At 45.0% G+C, this 16,842-nt stretch overlaps 1 protein-coding gene across 1 annotated transcript in view; it reads right to left on the bottom strand.

Moving 5' to 3' along the window:
* The window catches only part of LOC128124057 (MHC class I-like protein MILL1), a 29,077-nt gene extending 13,218 nt beyond the window's left edge, over window positions 1–15,859 (bottom strand). Inside the window, exon 1 of the mRNA XM_052760292.1 lies at window positions 15,563–15,859. Within this exon, the coding sequence (XP_052616252.1) occupies window positions 15,563–15,659 (97 nt within the window). The 5' untranslated portion in view covers window positions 15,660–15,859. The remainder of the gene's footprint in view (window positions 1–15,562) is intronic.
* Between the last annotated feature and the right edge of the window lie 983 nt (window positions 15,860–16,842).

Here is a 16,842-nt window from a genome sequence, read left to right as displayed (position 1 = left end):
CTAAACAAAAGAGATTAGATTCAGGATTCTTGGTTTAAAGATAGAAAGAAAGAAAGAAAGAAAGAAAGAAAGAAAGAAAGAAAGAAAGAAAGAAAAAAAGAAAGAAAGAAAGAAAAGAAAGAAAGCCAGGCAGTTTTGGCACACGACTTTAATCCCAGCACTCGGGAGGCAGAGCCAGGCGGATCTCTGTGAGTTCGAGGCCAGCCTGGGCTACCAAGTGAGTTCCAGGAAAGACACAAAGCTACACAGAGAAACCCTGTCTCCAAAAACCAAAAAAAAAAAAAAAAGAAAAAAGAAAAAATAAAGGATATAGATGTGAGGTAGATCATTGAATCTACTCTGAAAAAAAGATATAGAAATAATAGGATAAAATGGTGGATTATTGAATCTACTCTAAAAAGAAAAAAGAGAAGATATAGAGATGAGAAGATATAAGTTAGATTTTTAAATCTACTCAGAAAAGAAAAAAGAGAGAATATGGATACGATAAAAAGGTAGATTATTGAATCTACTTTAAAAAAGGAACTACTAGTTTTAAATATTTTACATTTGACTGGAGTTTTGCATATTATATATAAACTTTGTATTGGACTCACTAAAATAGGATAAATGATGAGATTTTTTGTCTGAATTTGTCAAATGTTAATGGACGGGACATTGTTAATTTAATTCTTGACTGTAGATATTGCACATACTTATTGAATATAGTTATAAGCTTTGTTTATTATCTTAGACAAAAAAGGGGAAATAGGATGATATTGTGTCTCCCAATATATTGTGCACCCTAATAAACTTATGTGGGGTCAGAAAACAGAACAGCCACTAGACAGACATAGAGGCCAGAAAATGGTAGCACACACCTTTAATTCTATCACTTGGGAGGCAGAGATCCATTCAATCTCTGTGAGTTCAAGGCCACACTGGAAACCACCAGGCATGGTGACATATATCTTTAATCTCAGGAAGTGATGGCAGGAAACAGAAAGGTATATAAGGTGTGAGGAACCAGGAACTAAGTTTGCTACTCTTTTAGGCTTTTAGCAGCAGTTCAGCTGAGATCCATTCAGATGAGGACACAGAGGCTTCCAGTTTGAGGAAACAAGATCAGCTGAGGAATTGGCAAGGTGAGCTTAGCTGTGGCTTGTTCTGTCTTGCTTATCTTTCAGCATTCACCCCAATATCTGGCTTCTGGGTTTCTTTTTATTAATAAGACCTTTAGAAATTCATCTACACCTACATGTCCCTTGATGCTGGGCCCCAAGGGCTCTGTTCTCCTGCTCTCTACCTTGTAGTACAGGAAGAGCTCATCATCAAAGTATCCCAGGGCCAAGAACTGGGTCTGCCCAAAGCCCTCCAGAGACCAAGTCTTGAGTTCATAGCACAGTGTGTGGGGTCCTGGGGAGATAAGTTCATGGGTTCCTATAGTCAGCTCTGCCTTGAGAGATTGAAACCAGATTATTCCATGCCTCAGTGTCTCATAGGTAGATATGAACAGCATGAGCTGTGCTCCCAAATAAATAAATGAAAAAATAATAAAAAATTAAGAAGGTAAACAAAACAAAAAGAAAACAGAAAATCATTGAACTAAAAAAAGAATTATGAAAAACCTGTCAAGCTCTCTAAAATATTTAAGAAATTAACCTAAGGGCTGGAGAGACAGCTCAGTGGTTAAGAACACTGACTGCTCTAGAAAAGAAATGGTATTTGGTTCCCAGCACCCACATGTAATTCCAGTTCCAGGGGATCCAACACCATCTTCTGGCCTCTGAAGGCATTGCATGCATGTGTTGGACATACAAACATGTAGACAATGCATCCATACACATAAAAATACATTAACAAATTTAAAAGAAATGAACTTGTATTTGGGGGTGGATTCACAAGCACTTGAGTGGCTGAAGCAGGAGGATGACAGGCTCTAGGGTTTCCACAGAGTGAGACATTGACAATCAAGTAAAACCTCAAAAATTTACCACTGAGAAAACTAAACTGGGCTTTCCTGGGTTCTGGGATCGACTGGTTTAATCTTCCATATATCTAAACAATCTTATGTAAACTCTAGCAGAACTTGGACCGTGGAAGGCCTGTCAGAATGATTCAGCTGCCCCCTTAACTTCCATCTGCTGCCCTGCCTACACCTGCCTGGATTCTCCTGTGCACATCCTCCCCACACTGCCCCATTCGCTTGGTCCCTTCACTTGCCATAAGTCCCCTTCATCTCCATGGTGGGAGACAGACAGGGCCACTACAATATTGTGAGGAGCCAGATCGATCCAAGACTTCCTCAGAGGCCCTGATGAAAGACAAAGGGAACTTTGGGGTTGTGACCTTGTCCAGGAGTGGGCTTGGCAAGGCTGGAACTATACTGGAGCCAGTGCCTTGGAGTCAAGGTTGCAGTTTCCAGGGATCCAACTCTTCCCTCTGGGTAGTGGTTATCAGTCCTAAGGGAGCTGTGTCTGTAGTATCCTGTGTTCTTTTTCCAACATTATCTGACTTAGCTCTCTGCTGACCTTTGCCATTTTTATCCTGCAAATAGTGTATAAGATGTTACACTTCTTAATAAACTTGTTTGGCATAAGGAATCAACTATTTCTTTTGTCTTATTTAGCTCCCATTTTCTCTATTTCCCATGCCTGGTCCTCAACTCAACATTAAAGTCATGTGCCACCACCTGCCCGGCTTAGGTGAAAGTTTAAAGACAGAATATCACCTACAAGAGTGATATGCGTTTCATATTAATGTGTTTGCACTGTGGGATTTGATAGGAGATTGATTAGACCCATGTCATAAAGTTGGTTAACAATGTTAAATTGTAGTTCAACACCCACACAAATATGGCTGGTTTACTCCAAAACATGGGAACAAAATATAAAAATTAAAAATAGCAATAAAAGTCCTGAGAACAAAGAAGCAGCATCAATTATTGAATTATTTTTACTTCCTGATGCCTCATAGGATGAGGAGGACGTTTTCTTTTTAATGATATGGTTTTAAAATCCCCTGAAATGGCTCCTACTCCTCTAGGGGAGCCAAGTGCTCCTCCTAATTCATCACACTCAGGATCATTAAAGCTTTCTGCACTTCATTTCTGGGAAGCTGAAGGGGCTTGAGACCCAGGATAAAGTATTTTGAACAAAAAAAGCCTGCTGCAAGCCACAAAAATACACAACATAGGATTTCAGCTGATTATGACAAAGCTAATACCTGGAAGAAGCCAAGGGCCTTCCAGAGGTCAAGCTGAGGCTCAAGGAGTCTTGGTGATATTGGCTTTTGATTATCAGCTGTTTCCTGCTATGAGTTTCTTGTGTGCTATTGTAGTTTTCCCATCATTTATTGGACACCATTTCCCCTCTACTAAAGGAATATTTAGATAACCTTCTGCGCCGACAGCTATGCACAGCCAGAACCCCACTTCAAGCCTCCTTGTACTTTGCGTCATTGGCAGCATCCAGCCAGGTCCATGCCCAGACGGAGGAAAGTACCTTATCAGAGATACCACTGTACTCTCTAAGAGCAGACTTAAGCGTCCAGACTACCTGTTTGAGAAGGCCTGGCAGATGTGCCAATTAAGCTTAACTTCCTCCTCTCCTAAATCTTACCTCTAGTTCCAGATCTCCCTTTAACTATCACCAGAGGCATCTAGCTGTACACAGGTTGCCTACCAACTGAGCACACTTTCCCCCACCCTGCAGAAAAATGGCAGATAGCTTGGACAGACAGGAGTCACAGGAAAAAAGACAGTTGTATTTTTTCCCATTTCTAGCAACTTATAGATTCTTAACATTTTCTACCAATCATGTTTAAGACTATAGTGGAGCACATAAGATCCCTCTTCTTAGATATTTCCCAAATTTAGCCTTTAGTTAATTCATTTCCCCATTAGTCACTTCTCTTTTGGGTTGCAAATGATAATAAACAATTACTGCCCCTCTAGGTGATTCTTATCACCCCTCTGTTTGACCCTGGAAGCATGGTGGTCACTGCCTGAGGAAAATTCTTACCTACCTTTATGACCCCGTAGAATTCAAGCCTGGTGACCTTGCTCAACCAGAGGATTGTTATGGCTTGGGTTTATAACTGGACACTTGAGAGACTTGGAGAGAACAGAGAGATGGAGAACAGAAAAAGATAAGGAGGATTTTGACCAGAGAGAACATGTGGATGAGATGGAAGATGAGGAAGAGCCAGATGGGGAAGTACTAGCTGGGTAAGAATGAGATGAAAAGGACCTAGATGAGGCAGAATTAAGATGAGAGAATTAAGATAGAACTTGGAGCAGTAGATAAATATAGAGAGAAATCAGGCAATAAAGGAGGTAGGCGTGAGAACAGAACTGAAGCTGTGAAAACAGGATGTTATTCCAGAGAATTAAAGTGAATGGACTAAAGAGCTCGGTGTGCTGAGATTCTATTTCCCGAAAATAGTCCTCGCTGCTTGTAATTCTCTCTCCTGAGCCCCTGGGATGTATAATATTAAGGCTGGTCCCTCTAATATTATACAAGAAAAGCCTACTTGTTTTTTTTTCTGGATTTCCCTCTACTATAGCAGGGGATTTGACAGCATGGAGAAAGAGAGGTGCAGTGAAACACAGAGGCCGCTGCACAGACTCCAGACTCCCAGAGCAGTGCCCTGCATTGCCCTGCAATCTTACGCTAACTCAGACAACTTCATAATTTCCACACATCAGGCTTTATCACTGACTATCACCCCTGGTCATTCTCCATGACTGTGGTCGGAGGCCTCATTTTTCATTCTTGTCTTGTTTCTTGGACCCTTGTCCTTCAGGCTACCACCCCAGCCCTCGCTCTTTTCTCGATGGAACACTGAGCGACTTGTGCCATTCTTAATTGATCCTTGATTAATCTCCGGGACACCTGAGATATAAAAACTATGGGATATCATTTATTTTTTTTTCTTCTCTCTGCCACAGCCGTGGGAAATAAGGACTCCAATCCCATAAGCCCCACATCTCCTCTGGGATGCCTTTTAGAAACCCTCAAACCTTTCAGCTTAATGTCCTACTTACAGACTTCTAAGCTTATCTGCCTCTGCACTAAAAAATGGCCTCAATATCCCTTAGATAACAATAAAAAATGGCTACATAATGGCTCCTTGGACCCTGGCATTTTATGGGAGTTATCTAACTTCTGTCAGTGAATGGGCAAATGGAAAGAGTTACCTTACATCCCAGCCTGTTTCCATCTCAGCTCCAAACCCTCTCTCCTTGATTCCTGTTCACCTGCCCGTGTGCTCCTAGTTGTGCAACCCGAACCAGAGGAACCCCGCACTACTACTCTAGACCCTGCTAATGAACCGAGCCTTTCTGACCCCCTGCTCCTTCCTCTCCTCCAGGGACTGTTCCTTTGACTCCCCCAGCCCCTTCTTCCTCTCTGGTCCTGGGCCGATTCAACTGCCCGACTCTGGCTCTCACCTTTATTCCTCCTGTCATGCTTTCTTGAGCTGCTAAGGAGCCCCACCCCAGTCAGGCCGACCTGGCAGCCATCCTCCCTTTGTGAGAGGAAGCCAGAGTGGATGGACTGGTTAAGGTCCATGTCCCTTTCCCACTGGCAGAACTCTCTCAGATAAAAAAAATTGGGTTCTTATGCATCTAATTCTACTCCTTTTATTAAAGAATTCCTATATATGACTCAATCTTATAATCTCACCTTTCATGATATACACATGATCCTAACAAACAACCTACTTCCTGAGGAGTGCAGGCGAGTTTAGGAACATGTGATGATATTTTATTTGTGCTGAAATGTGGTGATATTTTATTTGTGTTTTAATAAAGCTTGCCTGGAGATCAGAGGAGAGCCAGTCACCATAGTAAATACAAAAGTCAGGCAGCACACACCCTATTCCTATCACTTAGCAGGCAGGGTCTTTGTGTGTTCAAGGCCACACTCAGGAACAGAGCCAAGCATGGTGACACACACCTTTAATCCCAGCATCAACCATAGAGACCTGGAGGTCTGTACAGACAGAAAGTGACAGAGCTGTGTAGGAAGAGGAAGTGAAGTAGCTGGGCTAAGAGAGCCAATGAGAGGGCAGAACAGCAAGGCAATAAAGGCATGGGTAGACAGGAAGTAACTCACATTTGGAAGCTGCAGAGTTGGTGAGGTAAGGTTGGTTGGTGGCTTTCCCTATTTCCCTGATCTAAGACTTTAACCCTACATTTGGTTCTGTGCTTTTTATTTAAGAAGACCATATAGAAATTCGTCTACAGGAACAGGCTAGGATACATGCAGACAAGGTCTACCAGACTAATGCAGCATATCTTCCCAGGGCTGAGGTGGTCCCCTATTGGGATCTATGATGGGATTATAATATCCCGGGTGGCTCTCTAGCTAGGGATCAGTTTATGACCTGCCTCCTAGCAGGTCTTAGAAAGGCTGCCCACAAACCAGTAAACTATGAATAGCTTCAAGACAAGTTCAGGACAGACAGGAAAATCCACCTCAATTTCTAGAATGACTTACAAAGGCCCTCTAACAATATTCTAATCTAGATCCTGAGAGCCCAGAGGGCAGACAGCTCCTTATGACCCATTTTTTTTTTTCCACAGAGCTTTCCCAGCATTAGGGCTAAGCTTAAATGTCTGGAGAGAAGATCCTAGACCCCACAGGCAAAAGTCTTAGTGCTGACTTTTAAGATGTACCATGGGAGAGATGAGAAAGCCCCTAAACAGAAATACCAAATGCTGCCAAGGCCATCCAACCACCTGCGGCGACTGCCTGAGTACCCCCAGGTCCTTGTTTGTTTTAAATGTGGTCCAGAGGGCCACTGGGCTCATAGTTGTCCTGCTCTGTGTGTGCTGCCTGGTCCGTGTCCAAAGTAGCACCAAGAGGGACATAGCTCAGTTGACTTCCCCTGTGCACCTCATGGCATGGGAACATCAAACACAGAGCACCCTCCAGGTGACCTTCTAGGCTTGGCCATGGACAATTGAAGGTGCCCAGGTTCGGACCTGACACCTGTCATCTCCCACAGGGGGCCTTGGGTACCATTTCAGTATCAGGGTGATCCATTTCCTTCTTTGTGGGCACCTGGACAACTTACTAGATCCTGAGGGAGTTTGGGGACCCACCTCTTCTTCTTGTCTCCCTATTGTCAGGGTAGGGGGACAGTCTTATATACGTCATCAGTCCCTACCACTTAATTGTATTTTCAGGGGTATCCCTATTACCCACACCTTTGTGGTTGTGCCAATTAACCCTGTGCTGCTAATGGGAAGAGATTTTTTTAGACAAGGTAGGAACTTCTATTTCATTTGCTCCCTCATTTGCCTGACTCACCAGCAGTTCCTCTCCTCCTAGCCACCTACTCCATAAGCTCTAATGTGTCATTTCCCTGCCAGCCTTTCAGGTAGACTGCTAGTCTGGGACACCCCAAACCCTTCTATTGCTAGGCACCATTCCCCCATTATTATCCAGTTACAGGACCCTACCCAGTACATCACTCAAGCTTAGTAGCCTCTCTCACTGCAGAACCTTAAGAGACTTAAACCTATCATCTCTGACCTTCTAAGAAAAAAGCTACTTTGCCCAACCTCTTCTCCTTTTAACAACCCTGTACTTGCAGTTAAGATGTCTAATGGAACCTACTGCCTGGTTCAAGACCTCCAGCTCATTAATTCTGCAGTGATCCCACTCTATCCTGTGATACCCAATCCTCATACACTCCTCTCTGCTGTGGGATAATGCCCTTGTACACTGGTTTAATAAAACACTGATTAGCCAGTAGCCAGGCAAGAAGTATAGGTGGGATAAGCAGACAAGGAGAATTCTGGGAAGAGAAAGGCTGATGCAGGAGATGCCAGCCCACCATCCAGGAAGCATCATGTAATGACACACAGGTAAAGCCATGGAACATGTGGCAACATATAGATTAACAGAAATGGACTGGGTTTAAATGTAAGAGCTAGTTAGTGGTAGGCCTGAGCTAATGACTGAGCAGTTTTAATTAATATAAGCCTCTGTGTGTTTACTTGGGTCTGAGTGGCAGCAGACCAAGTGAGACAGAGAAAAACTTCCCACTACACCTCTCCTCTATCTCCTCAGGAACCTCCCATTTCTCAATTCTGGATCTCAAGGATGCTTTCTTCTCTATTCCTCTCATCCCTCGGTCTCAACACATCTAGTCTCAACGTACCTTCCCTTTCACCTGGACTGACCCTGACACTCACCTGTCCATGCATCTGACCTGGACTGTCTTGCTATAGGGATTCAGAGACAGCCCACATCTATTTGGTCAGGCCTAGCCTCTCACTTACCCTCTCTGTCCCTCCCTGCTCTAAGATAATACAGTAGGTAGATGACATTCTGCTCTGCAGCCCATCATTACAAATTAGCCAAACCAACATCTCTGCTCTCCTAAATTTCTTGTCCAGCTGGGGTTATAGAGTCCTACCTTCAAGGTCCAGCTGTCCACTCCTCAGGTCACCTACTTTTGTCTAAGCATTACCCCAATGCCCAAGGCTATTTAGAAACTTTAGAAAGAAATCACCTAGTCTAGTCTCTTGCAGTCCCCTCTACTAAACAGGAGATTCTATCGTTTCTGGGAATAGCTGACTTCCTATGGTCCTGGGTCCCCTCTTTTTCCCTCCTTGTTTGCCCCTTATATGAGGTAGCTCTTGGCTCCCTCCATAAACCCCTCCTTCACCCCACTACTAAACTCTTTTGGGAGCTCCAACAGGCTCTCCTCCAGGCCCCAGGACTTCACACCCCAGACCTTCTCCCCCTATGTAACAGAAAGGGAGGGGTACACCCTTGGAGCCCTAGGACACCAGCTGGGACCCTCCTTTGTGCCTGTAGTATGCCTCTCAAAAAAAACTAGACCTCACCACTCAGGGATGGGCACCTTGCATGTGTGCTTTAGCAGCTGCTGAGCTCCTTTGGGTCACCCACCATTATCTTCTCCCACCACAACCTGTCCCATCTCTTAACTTATAAAGGCTTACAAGCTTTACCTCCTTCCCGAGCTCTTTCTCTCCAAGTGGTACCAGTGGAAGATGCCACACCTGCGTTCCAAACTTGTCCACCCCTTAATGTCACAAGTCTTTCCCCTCAGCCTGGTAGTGACTACTCATCTCATTTCTGCCCTGAAACCCTAGAGGAACTACTGCCCCATCCTTCCCACGTGCAGGAGGGCACACTGCCTCAGGCCACTTAAATCAGTACACAGATGGCAGTTCTTTTTTACATGAGGGGACCTGCAAAGCAGGCTGTGCCATAGTGTCAGATACCGGGGTGGTTAAAGCCAAGGCACTATCCGCTCACACTGCTAACCAACAGGCTGGCCTAATAGCTCTCACCTGTGCCTTCCAGTTGTCTGTTTACACAGACTCTAAATATGCTTTTCATATCCTCCTGTCCCACACTGCTATCTAGAAAGAGTGTGAGCTTCTTACACCACCAGGAGGATCCATATCTAATTCAGGCCAAATCATGGTCATGCTAAAGGCCTCCCATCCCCCAAAGCTATAGGAATTATTCACTGCCAGTCTCATCAGACTGACAGTTCCATCATCTCTAAGGAGAATAATCAGGTCAACCAAACAGCTAGGACAACGGCCCTCAAGCCATCCCACTCACCACAGGGAATCCATAACAACCCACATCCTCACAGCCACCCCTGACACTCGGCAAATTCTGTCCTATGTACACCAGCTCTTTCATCCTAATTGTCAGGCTCTGTCTCTTTTTGTCAAGGCCCACCTCCAGCCCACCCCCCGAGGACTTGCATTTCTTTTTTTTTTTTTTTTTTTTTGGTTTTTCGAGACAGGGTTTCTCTGTGTAGCTTTGCGCCTTTCCTGGATCTCACGCTGTAGACCAGGCTGGCCTCGAACTCACAGAGATTCGCCTTCCTCTGCCTCCCGAGTGCTGGGATTAAAGGCGTGCGCCACCACCGCCCGGCTGGACTTGCATTTCTTAAGAACTGTTACTGCCTCATGTAAAATCTGCCAAAGTTCGATCCCAGTTCCAAATATCAGAGCCAACCTTTTCTCACTCTCCAGGCTAGGAGCTCCCTTTCAGGGACTGACTGGCAACTCGATTTTACCCATAAGCCTACTGCCAGATGAGTCAAATACCTCCTTGTCCTAGCGGATTCATTCTTGAGCTGGGTGGAGGCTTTCCTGTTTGTTTGTTTGTTTGTTTGTTTGTTAATGGGCTCAGACAGTCTCTGACCTCCTTCTCCAGGAGATTATGCCCCGATTTGGGATCTCCGCCTCTCTCCAGTCTGTAATGGCCCAGAGTTTACCTCCCAGATTTCTCAAACCCTATCTAAAGCTTTTAACATCCCTAAGCATTTCTATATCCCTTACAATCTTCAATCCTCAGGGAAGGTAGAATGGACCAACCACTCCTTTAAAAATATACTTACTAAGACGTCACAGGAACTTCACCTTTACTAGGTATAACTATTGCCTCTGGCTCTTTTCAGGCTCTGGGCTCTTTCCACGCAACCCCTTTAAATTATACTGTTGGAACTCATGTATGGGAGGCCAGTTCTAACCCCTGGCCTCCTATTCAAACCTTTGCCGCACCCTGACCTCCCGCTCACCCCCTTACTCTATCACTCTGTTCTCTCCTATGGAATTGGACTGACCATTCCCTACCCAGGCCATCCCCAGTCAACAGCAGGGATCATGTCCTTCTTCCACCCAAGGCCATCACCCCTCCCCACTTCCCCCTAAATGGCATGGACCCTTCAAGGTAATTCTTGTGACCTCCATAGCTGCTAAGCTCAAGATCTTTCCTCACTGGATTCACTTATCTCTCTTAAAACCTTTTACCTCACCCCTACCCCAGGGTCATTCCTCCTCATACACAGTGATGTAAACAGGGCCCTGCTCTCTTAAGTTCTAGAGGACACAGAGATCAACTGCCTGTTTCCAATTCCAGAAGAATAAGGCTTCATCCCACAACTGTACTCAACTCCACTGGATTGGGGACCCCATATGTTTCTCTTCTTGATTCCCCCTCTGCATTCTCCTGTCTCTACTGATCACATTCTGCTTCATCAGTTCCCACCCCGTCCCCCATCTCTAATAACATATTCAAATTTCGAATTAACTACTCAGCTCACTATTATAGGACCACCATCAGCCACAGAGCTGGAGATGCAAGGACCATCAAATACACCCCGGTGGTAAGAAACAGTAACACTCCAGAATTATTCACACCCCCAGACTCCAAAGGGTCTGAACTCTGCAAAACAGACTTTAATACATCAAAGTTTGTTATTGTTAGCTGCCCTCAGCAATCCATCACCTGTGTCTCCTGGATGCTGACGTGATAGGGCAATAATGAAAGAAACAGACGCCTTAAGGTTTGTCTTAGGTGAAGACAGGAAGCCTAATTGATAATAACAGAAACAAAATAAAGCAGTTCCAGATTCCTCTCTCTCTTTGCTACATGACTCCATAATTTTAGCACTAACCAATAAAATTCTGATATCAGAGTACTCAACACTATAATATCATAGCTACAAGTTCAGGATTTAAATTCCCTTTGGTCACTTCTTAATATGTCTAAATTTGTCTCCTTCGTAAACTTAAAAATTCTTCTGAGCTCCAGGGAGTTGACTTGGACCCACCCAGACAGGTCAGATCCACTTCAGATAAGTATCATTCAAACTTTCCTGGTCTTGCGACCCCCTCCCTCATCCTTAGGGTGCCCCTCGTCTCCTCCCCCACCAAGTACCAGGATCTAAGAAAAAATATTTTCTAAACTTCAACTTGTGCCTCACCGGCATCCTGTCAGGCCCAAGCTGTAAGAGCCAAGCAACAATGGATGATTGCCCAGGGCTCAGAACAGCAGTGAAGACAATCAGCTATCTCAGGACAACTGGCTACCTTGGAAAAAGTCCCCTGCCCACGCCCCCATTAACTGATGCCCACCAAGTCAGCTGGGAGCAGTTCCAAGAGACAGGACGCCCCAATTCTCATTCACCCACCACCCCTAATCCCTTACTTTTTATAATAACAAAGAGGGTGGAATGTTACTATTCCTAGCCACTTCTGGAGTCACATGACCGCACGTGTGGTGTCAGCAGTCAGGCAAAATGCTTAGTCACTCCAGGGCCTTACATCCTATGTAATCTGTGCATAGCATGGTCAAGTAATCTGCGCAAAGTGTGGTCACGTAAGCCATGTGCATGTGTGGCATAGCTATATAAGCCCATATGTGCATCCCTGAGGCGACCTACAAAAGCAGACTCCACCCTGCCCTCTCTGCACATTTCTCTCTGGGAGACCTACTCATGTCTATCCCTTCCTTTCCCTAATAAATTCTCTTATAGTGGGTTCTGTTGTGCCTCATGTTCTCTTGTGCCCTGTAAATAACACTGGGGACCCAACGCCTCCCTGGGCTGTGGTTATCACTGTAGGGTAAAAGGGCCAGTGAAAGAACACCCTGTCTCCAAGACCAGAGCCAAAGAAACACACTCTGCCCCTAACCAAGTTCAGGACTTGAAATCTCACCAATCCCTGAACTTGGCTCAGAGTCTGTCCATGGTTTCCCCGGCAAAGTGTTAACAGCCCTTGCTCTGGGAATGGTTTCCTTAATGCAAGTGTAAGAATTCTGCTCCAGGGGAGGGGTTTACAGCTCTGCCCTGCTCCAGCAAAAGAGCGATTACAACAGACCTCACTCAATAGATTTATTGGGAGGGAAAAATCCAGCAGAGTATTTGTCTCTGCTAGGGTGAAAAGCAGTGACAAACTGGACAGGATACAGAGCTTATATTGTTTCTTGGGGGCGGAGCTTTCCAGCTCTGGGAAACCTTTGGCCATCCTGCCCCCACCAAGTTCCCAGGAGTCTGTGATTATACACTATGCTAGGACAGCCAAGGACACTTCCTCCCAAAGTCAGTGTCCTTTAGACATGAAAGTTCCTCCAAATGGCTCCCAGATGTTCATCTTTCCAGGGACTCAACTAGATAATACACACATATACACAGAGAGAAACACACACACAGACACACAGACATGCACACACAGACACACATAAAGACATATACACACAGAGACATAGACACAAACATACTACACAGACACAAGATACACAAACACAGACACACAGAGAGAGACACATAGACACACACACAGACACAGACACCCACATAGCACACAGACACACGTACAGCATATGGACACACACACAACACACAGAAACACAGATACAAACACAGAAGCACACAGGCACACACACAGAGAAACACACAGACATGCTGCAAGCTGCAGGAAAATGTAATGGAATCCAGCTTCTATCACAAAAGCTATTACTTGGAAAGGTCAAGGACTTTTCCGAAGGGCAATCCATGGCTTAAGAAGTCTTGGTGATATTTTAGCTTTTGTATACATATTAGCCGATTCCTGCAATGATTTTCTTATATGCTATGCATGCTTCCAAGAACTCCTAACAGTGTATTTATCTGATATTCTTCTCAAGCACCCTCGGCCGTAACAGCAACCGAGGCGTAATGTAGCTGTGAGGCAGACTTCCCAGCTCTGGCAGTGACCCCGCCCTGCCAGTGTATGGTGGCATAGGAAAAGAGAAGTTTTGTTTTAGTGACTTAGAGACTACCCACATGTGGGATTGTAGTTTGAGCACATTTATGACAGACTCGTAACATTTCACCTAACCACTTATAAGAATATATTTTGAGCACATAAATTCCCTTTCCGACTTATTCCAGGACTTATCGATCTACCTCTATTCACTCCCCTTTTGGGTTGCGGATGAAGCTGGCTATCACGGCTCTGGTAGGGAGCTTGGAAACTTTGCTTGGTATTGGAAGAGTCAGGCTGCCGGTGAGATGGAGACCAGTGCTGGGAGATGGAGGGGAAGGAACCATGATGGAGAAGAACGAGGATGAATGCCAAGGACAATTTTAAGAGGCATGCCACAGTGCCTGCCTGAGTTAAGTTTCTGTTGTCCAGTATTGGGCCACTAACCAGAAAGTTTTGACATGCCTGGACAAGTCCAAGTTACTAGAAAATAACTTAACATTTCCTTATCTTTCTGCTACAGTGACCATTAGTAACAATGTTTTGTGGTTAGGTTGCTTGGTTGGGTTGCTTGGCAACTCAACAGTCCCCTGATCTTTTCCCAAAGAAAGTTTCCTGGTCTGCTTACTATAAAACCCACCTGAGAAAAATAAAATTTTGCAGCTTGATCAGAATACCTGTCTTGCTGTCAATTCTTTGTGTCTCTTATCCCTTCCTGTCGCGTCTGCCTCGACCAGCAAGGAAGACGCAACACCAGGCTCTTCTACAAGCAGTTTATTCAGGAACCTTGAACAATCTTCTGACCCCGGGGAAAGCCATCTTCTTCTTCTCTCTCTCCTCCTCCTCTTGGGGAAAGCCAGCCCACGCCCTTTATAGGCACTGGGCAATCAACCCTGTAGTGCCATGTGGACAATGCCGATAGGGTCAGACATACACAAGCAAGCCAGATTAGGTCCAGGTGTGCGGAAGCAAGCCAGATCCTAGCCTTAGCCAAATAAGGAGTTGATTATCCCAGAGAACACTTGCCATCGGGAAGGCGGAAGCCGGATGCCGGCGCCATCTTTGCGGCGCGGCCGTACACGGCTCTCTACACCTTTCATTCACCATTCCCCCTTCTAGGGTCTCTGCTCAAGATCCCGCTGGCCAGGACAGATGAAGAAGAGGATGGAGATGGAAAAGAGTTAGAGTTGTGAGAGGACAGGAGGAGAAGGGACAGAGAGGAGCTAACTACAAGAACAGAAAAGAAAACGTGTAGAGAGAAAACTGACTCAAAAAAGAATAAAGCGTATGAACTAAAGGGTTACATGTACATAGATTCATTTAATATCATCAAAGATTAGATTATCAGCTGGTCACAGATTCTTCCCAGACCCTGAAAGGGCTTTCAAGGAGCTGGAATCCCATAGTCCCTGTTACAGACACATGTACAAAGACACACGTTCACACAGAACCACATGCACAGAAACACACAAACACACATACATTACACAGACTCACATAGGCATACACATAGACATACAAACATACACCACACAGACACACAGACACAGAAGCACACACACCATGCAGACACACACAAGACACATACACAGACACTCAAACACACACACACAGACACTCAAACACACACACAACATACAGAAACACAGATACAAACACACAGAAACACACAGGCACACACAAAGACGCATACACAGAAACACACAAATACATATATTACGCAGACATATATAAGCACACACACCACACAGACACAGAAACACACATACACACATGACACAGACACATGCAAGCACACACACAGACACACACAGTCCCATACACAGACACACTCATACACCACACAGACACACACCACACAGACCCAGATACACACACAGCACACATACACAGGCACACATAGACACACAGAGACACATACATGTAAAGACACACACACACTCACATACCAACAGACACATAGACACATATTTACACGCCCCAAATTCCCTCATGCTGCCCTCCACAGCACAGGGACATAGGAGGTCCCTCTCCCTGCCCATCACTCACCCGCACAGGTGCCCAACAGCTCCTCCAGGAGCAGGTACTTTAGTGACAGCTGGACTAGGACTAGGGCTCTGGGTTCCAAGGACAACATGGTCTTCATCTGCCTTCATGAATCATCTGAGTTCTCTGCAGATTCAAAGCCAGACACGCTTCTCTTCTGGGTCCACCCAGCCCCGGATGCCAACAACTGAAGTGTGTCACAGAGGGTGGAGCAGATCTGGCAGCAGGTGAACAGCTGGCTGGTGGGAGAACAGCTGGTGTGGGGCTCAGTGGAAGGTGAGAGTCGCTGATACAGTGAGAATGCTGTGGGGTCAGGCGGCCCTGATTCAAATCCTCTACTTCCTCTCCCTGAAAGCATTAAAGCTTTCCTTTACAGCTATCCCCACTGCATCTCTGCAATAAGCAGGAAGGTTTCTTCTTGACTTTTTCTTTTTTTTGAGGTAAGGTTTCTCGGTGTAGCTTTGGGACCTGACCTGGATCTCTCTCTGTAGACCAGGCTGGCCTCGAACTCACAGAGATCTTCCTGACTCTGTCTCTCAAATGCAGGGACTAAAGGTGTGTGCTACTACCACACGTTCTTCTTAATATTTTAATCAGGAGTCTGGAATACATATAAACCCCTCATCAACCAGAAACCTGCAATTCATTATCCACTTCTTGTATCAAGATTCCATAGACCACTCAAATATTTATTTACACACACATGCTTACACAGGACTCAGGCAACTTCTGCTTGGGATTCCCTTCTGCAACCACTAAAGCAAATGATGTAAGCTCTTTGCTAATAACTTGTTGAGAATTAATAAAGCCATGAAAGATGGGGAATTTTGAAACAATTTAGGTAATTGTTGTTTGATCTTTGGGTTTAGCTATAATGCTGTCTGGATTGGGTTTAGCCCCTGGGACTGAGCTCACCACCCACTGCTGCTGAGCAGAACCTGCCCAGCCTGGACTTAAGTATTTTTAAAGCAGAAAAATAAAGTAAAAAAATATTTTACACACACACACACACATACACACACACACACACACACACACACACACACACACACACACACACACACACCCAGGAGAGACAGTAGGCAGTTCATATAATTTCTCACTAGTTTAGAAACTCAGGGAGTAAGGGTGGTGCTGCACACCTTTAATCCCAGAATGTTTTTAATAAATGAATTTATTTATTTATTATGTATTTATGTGTCATTTATTTTACTTCCCTGGCACACCCATCTCCTGGGGGAACAGAGAAAGTCACGAAGCCAGCACAGCTGCTTGAGAAAGCT

The sequence above is a fragment of the Peromyscus californicus genome, unplaced genomic scaffold (genome assembly GCF_007827085.1).
Source record: "Peromyscus californicus insignis strain IS unplaced genomic scaffold, ASM782708v3 Scaffold_4__1_contigs__length_199733344, whole genome shotgun sequence".
In the NCBI taxonomy this organism is placed as follows: Eukaryota; Metazoa; Chordata; class Mammalia; order Rodentia; family Cricetidae; genus Peromyscus; species Peromyscus californicus.
This window is presented reverse-complemented; position numbering and strand designations above follow the sequence as displayed.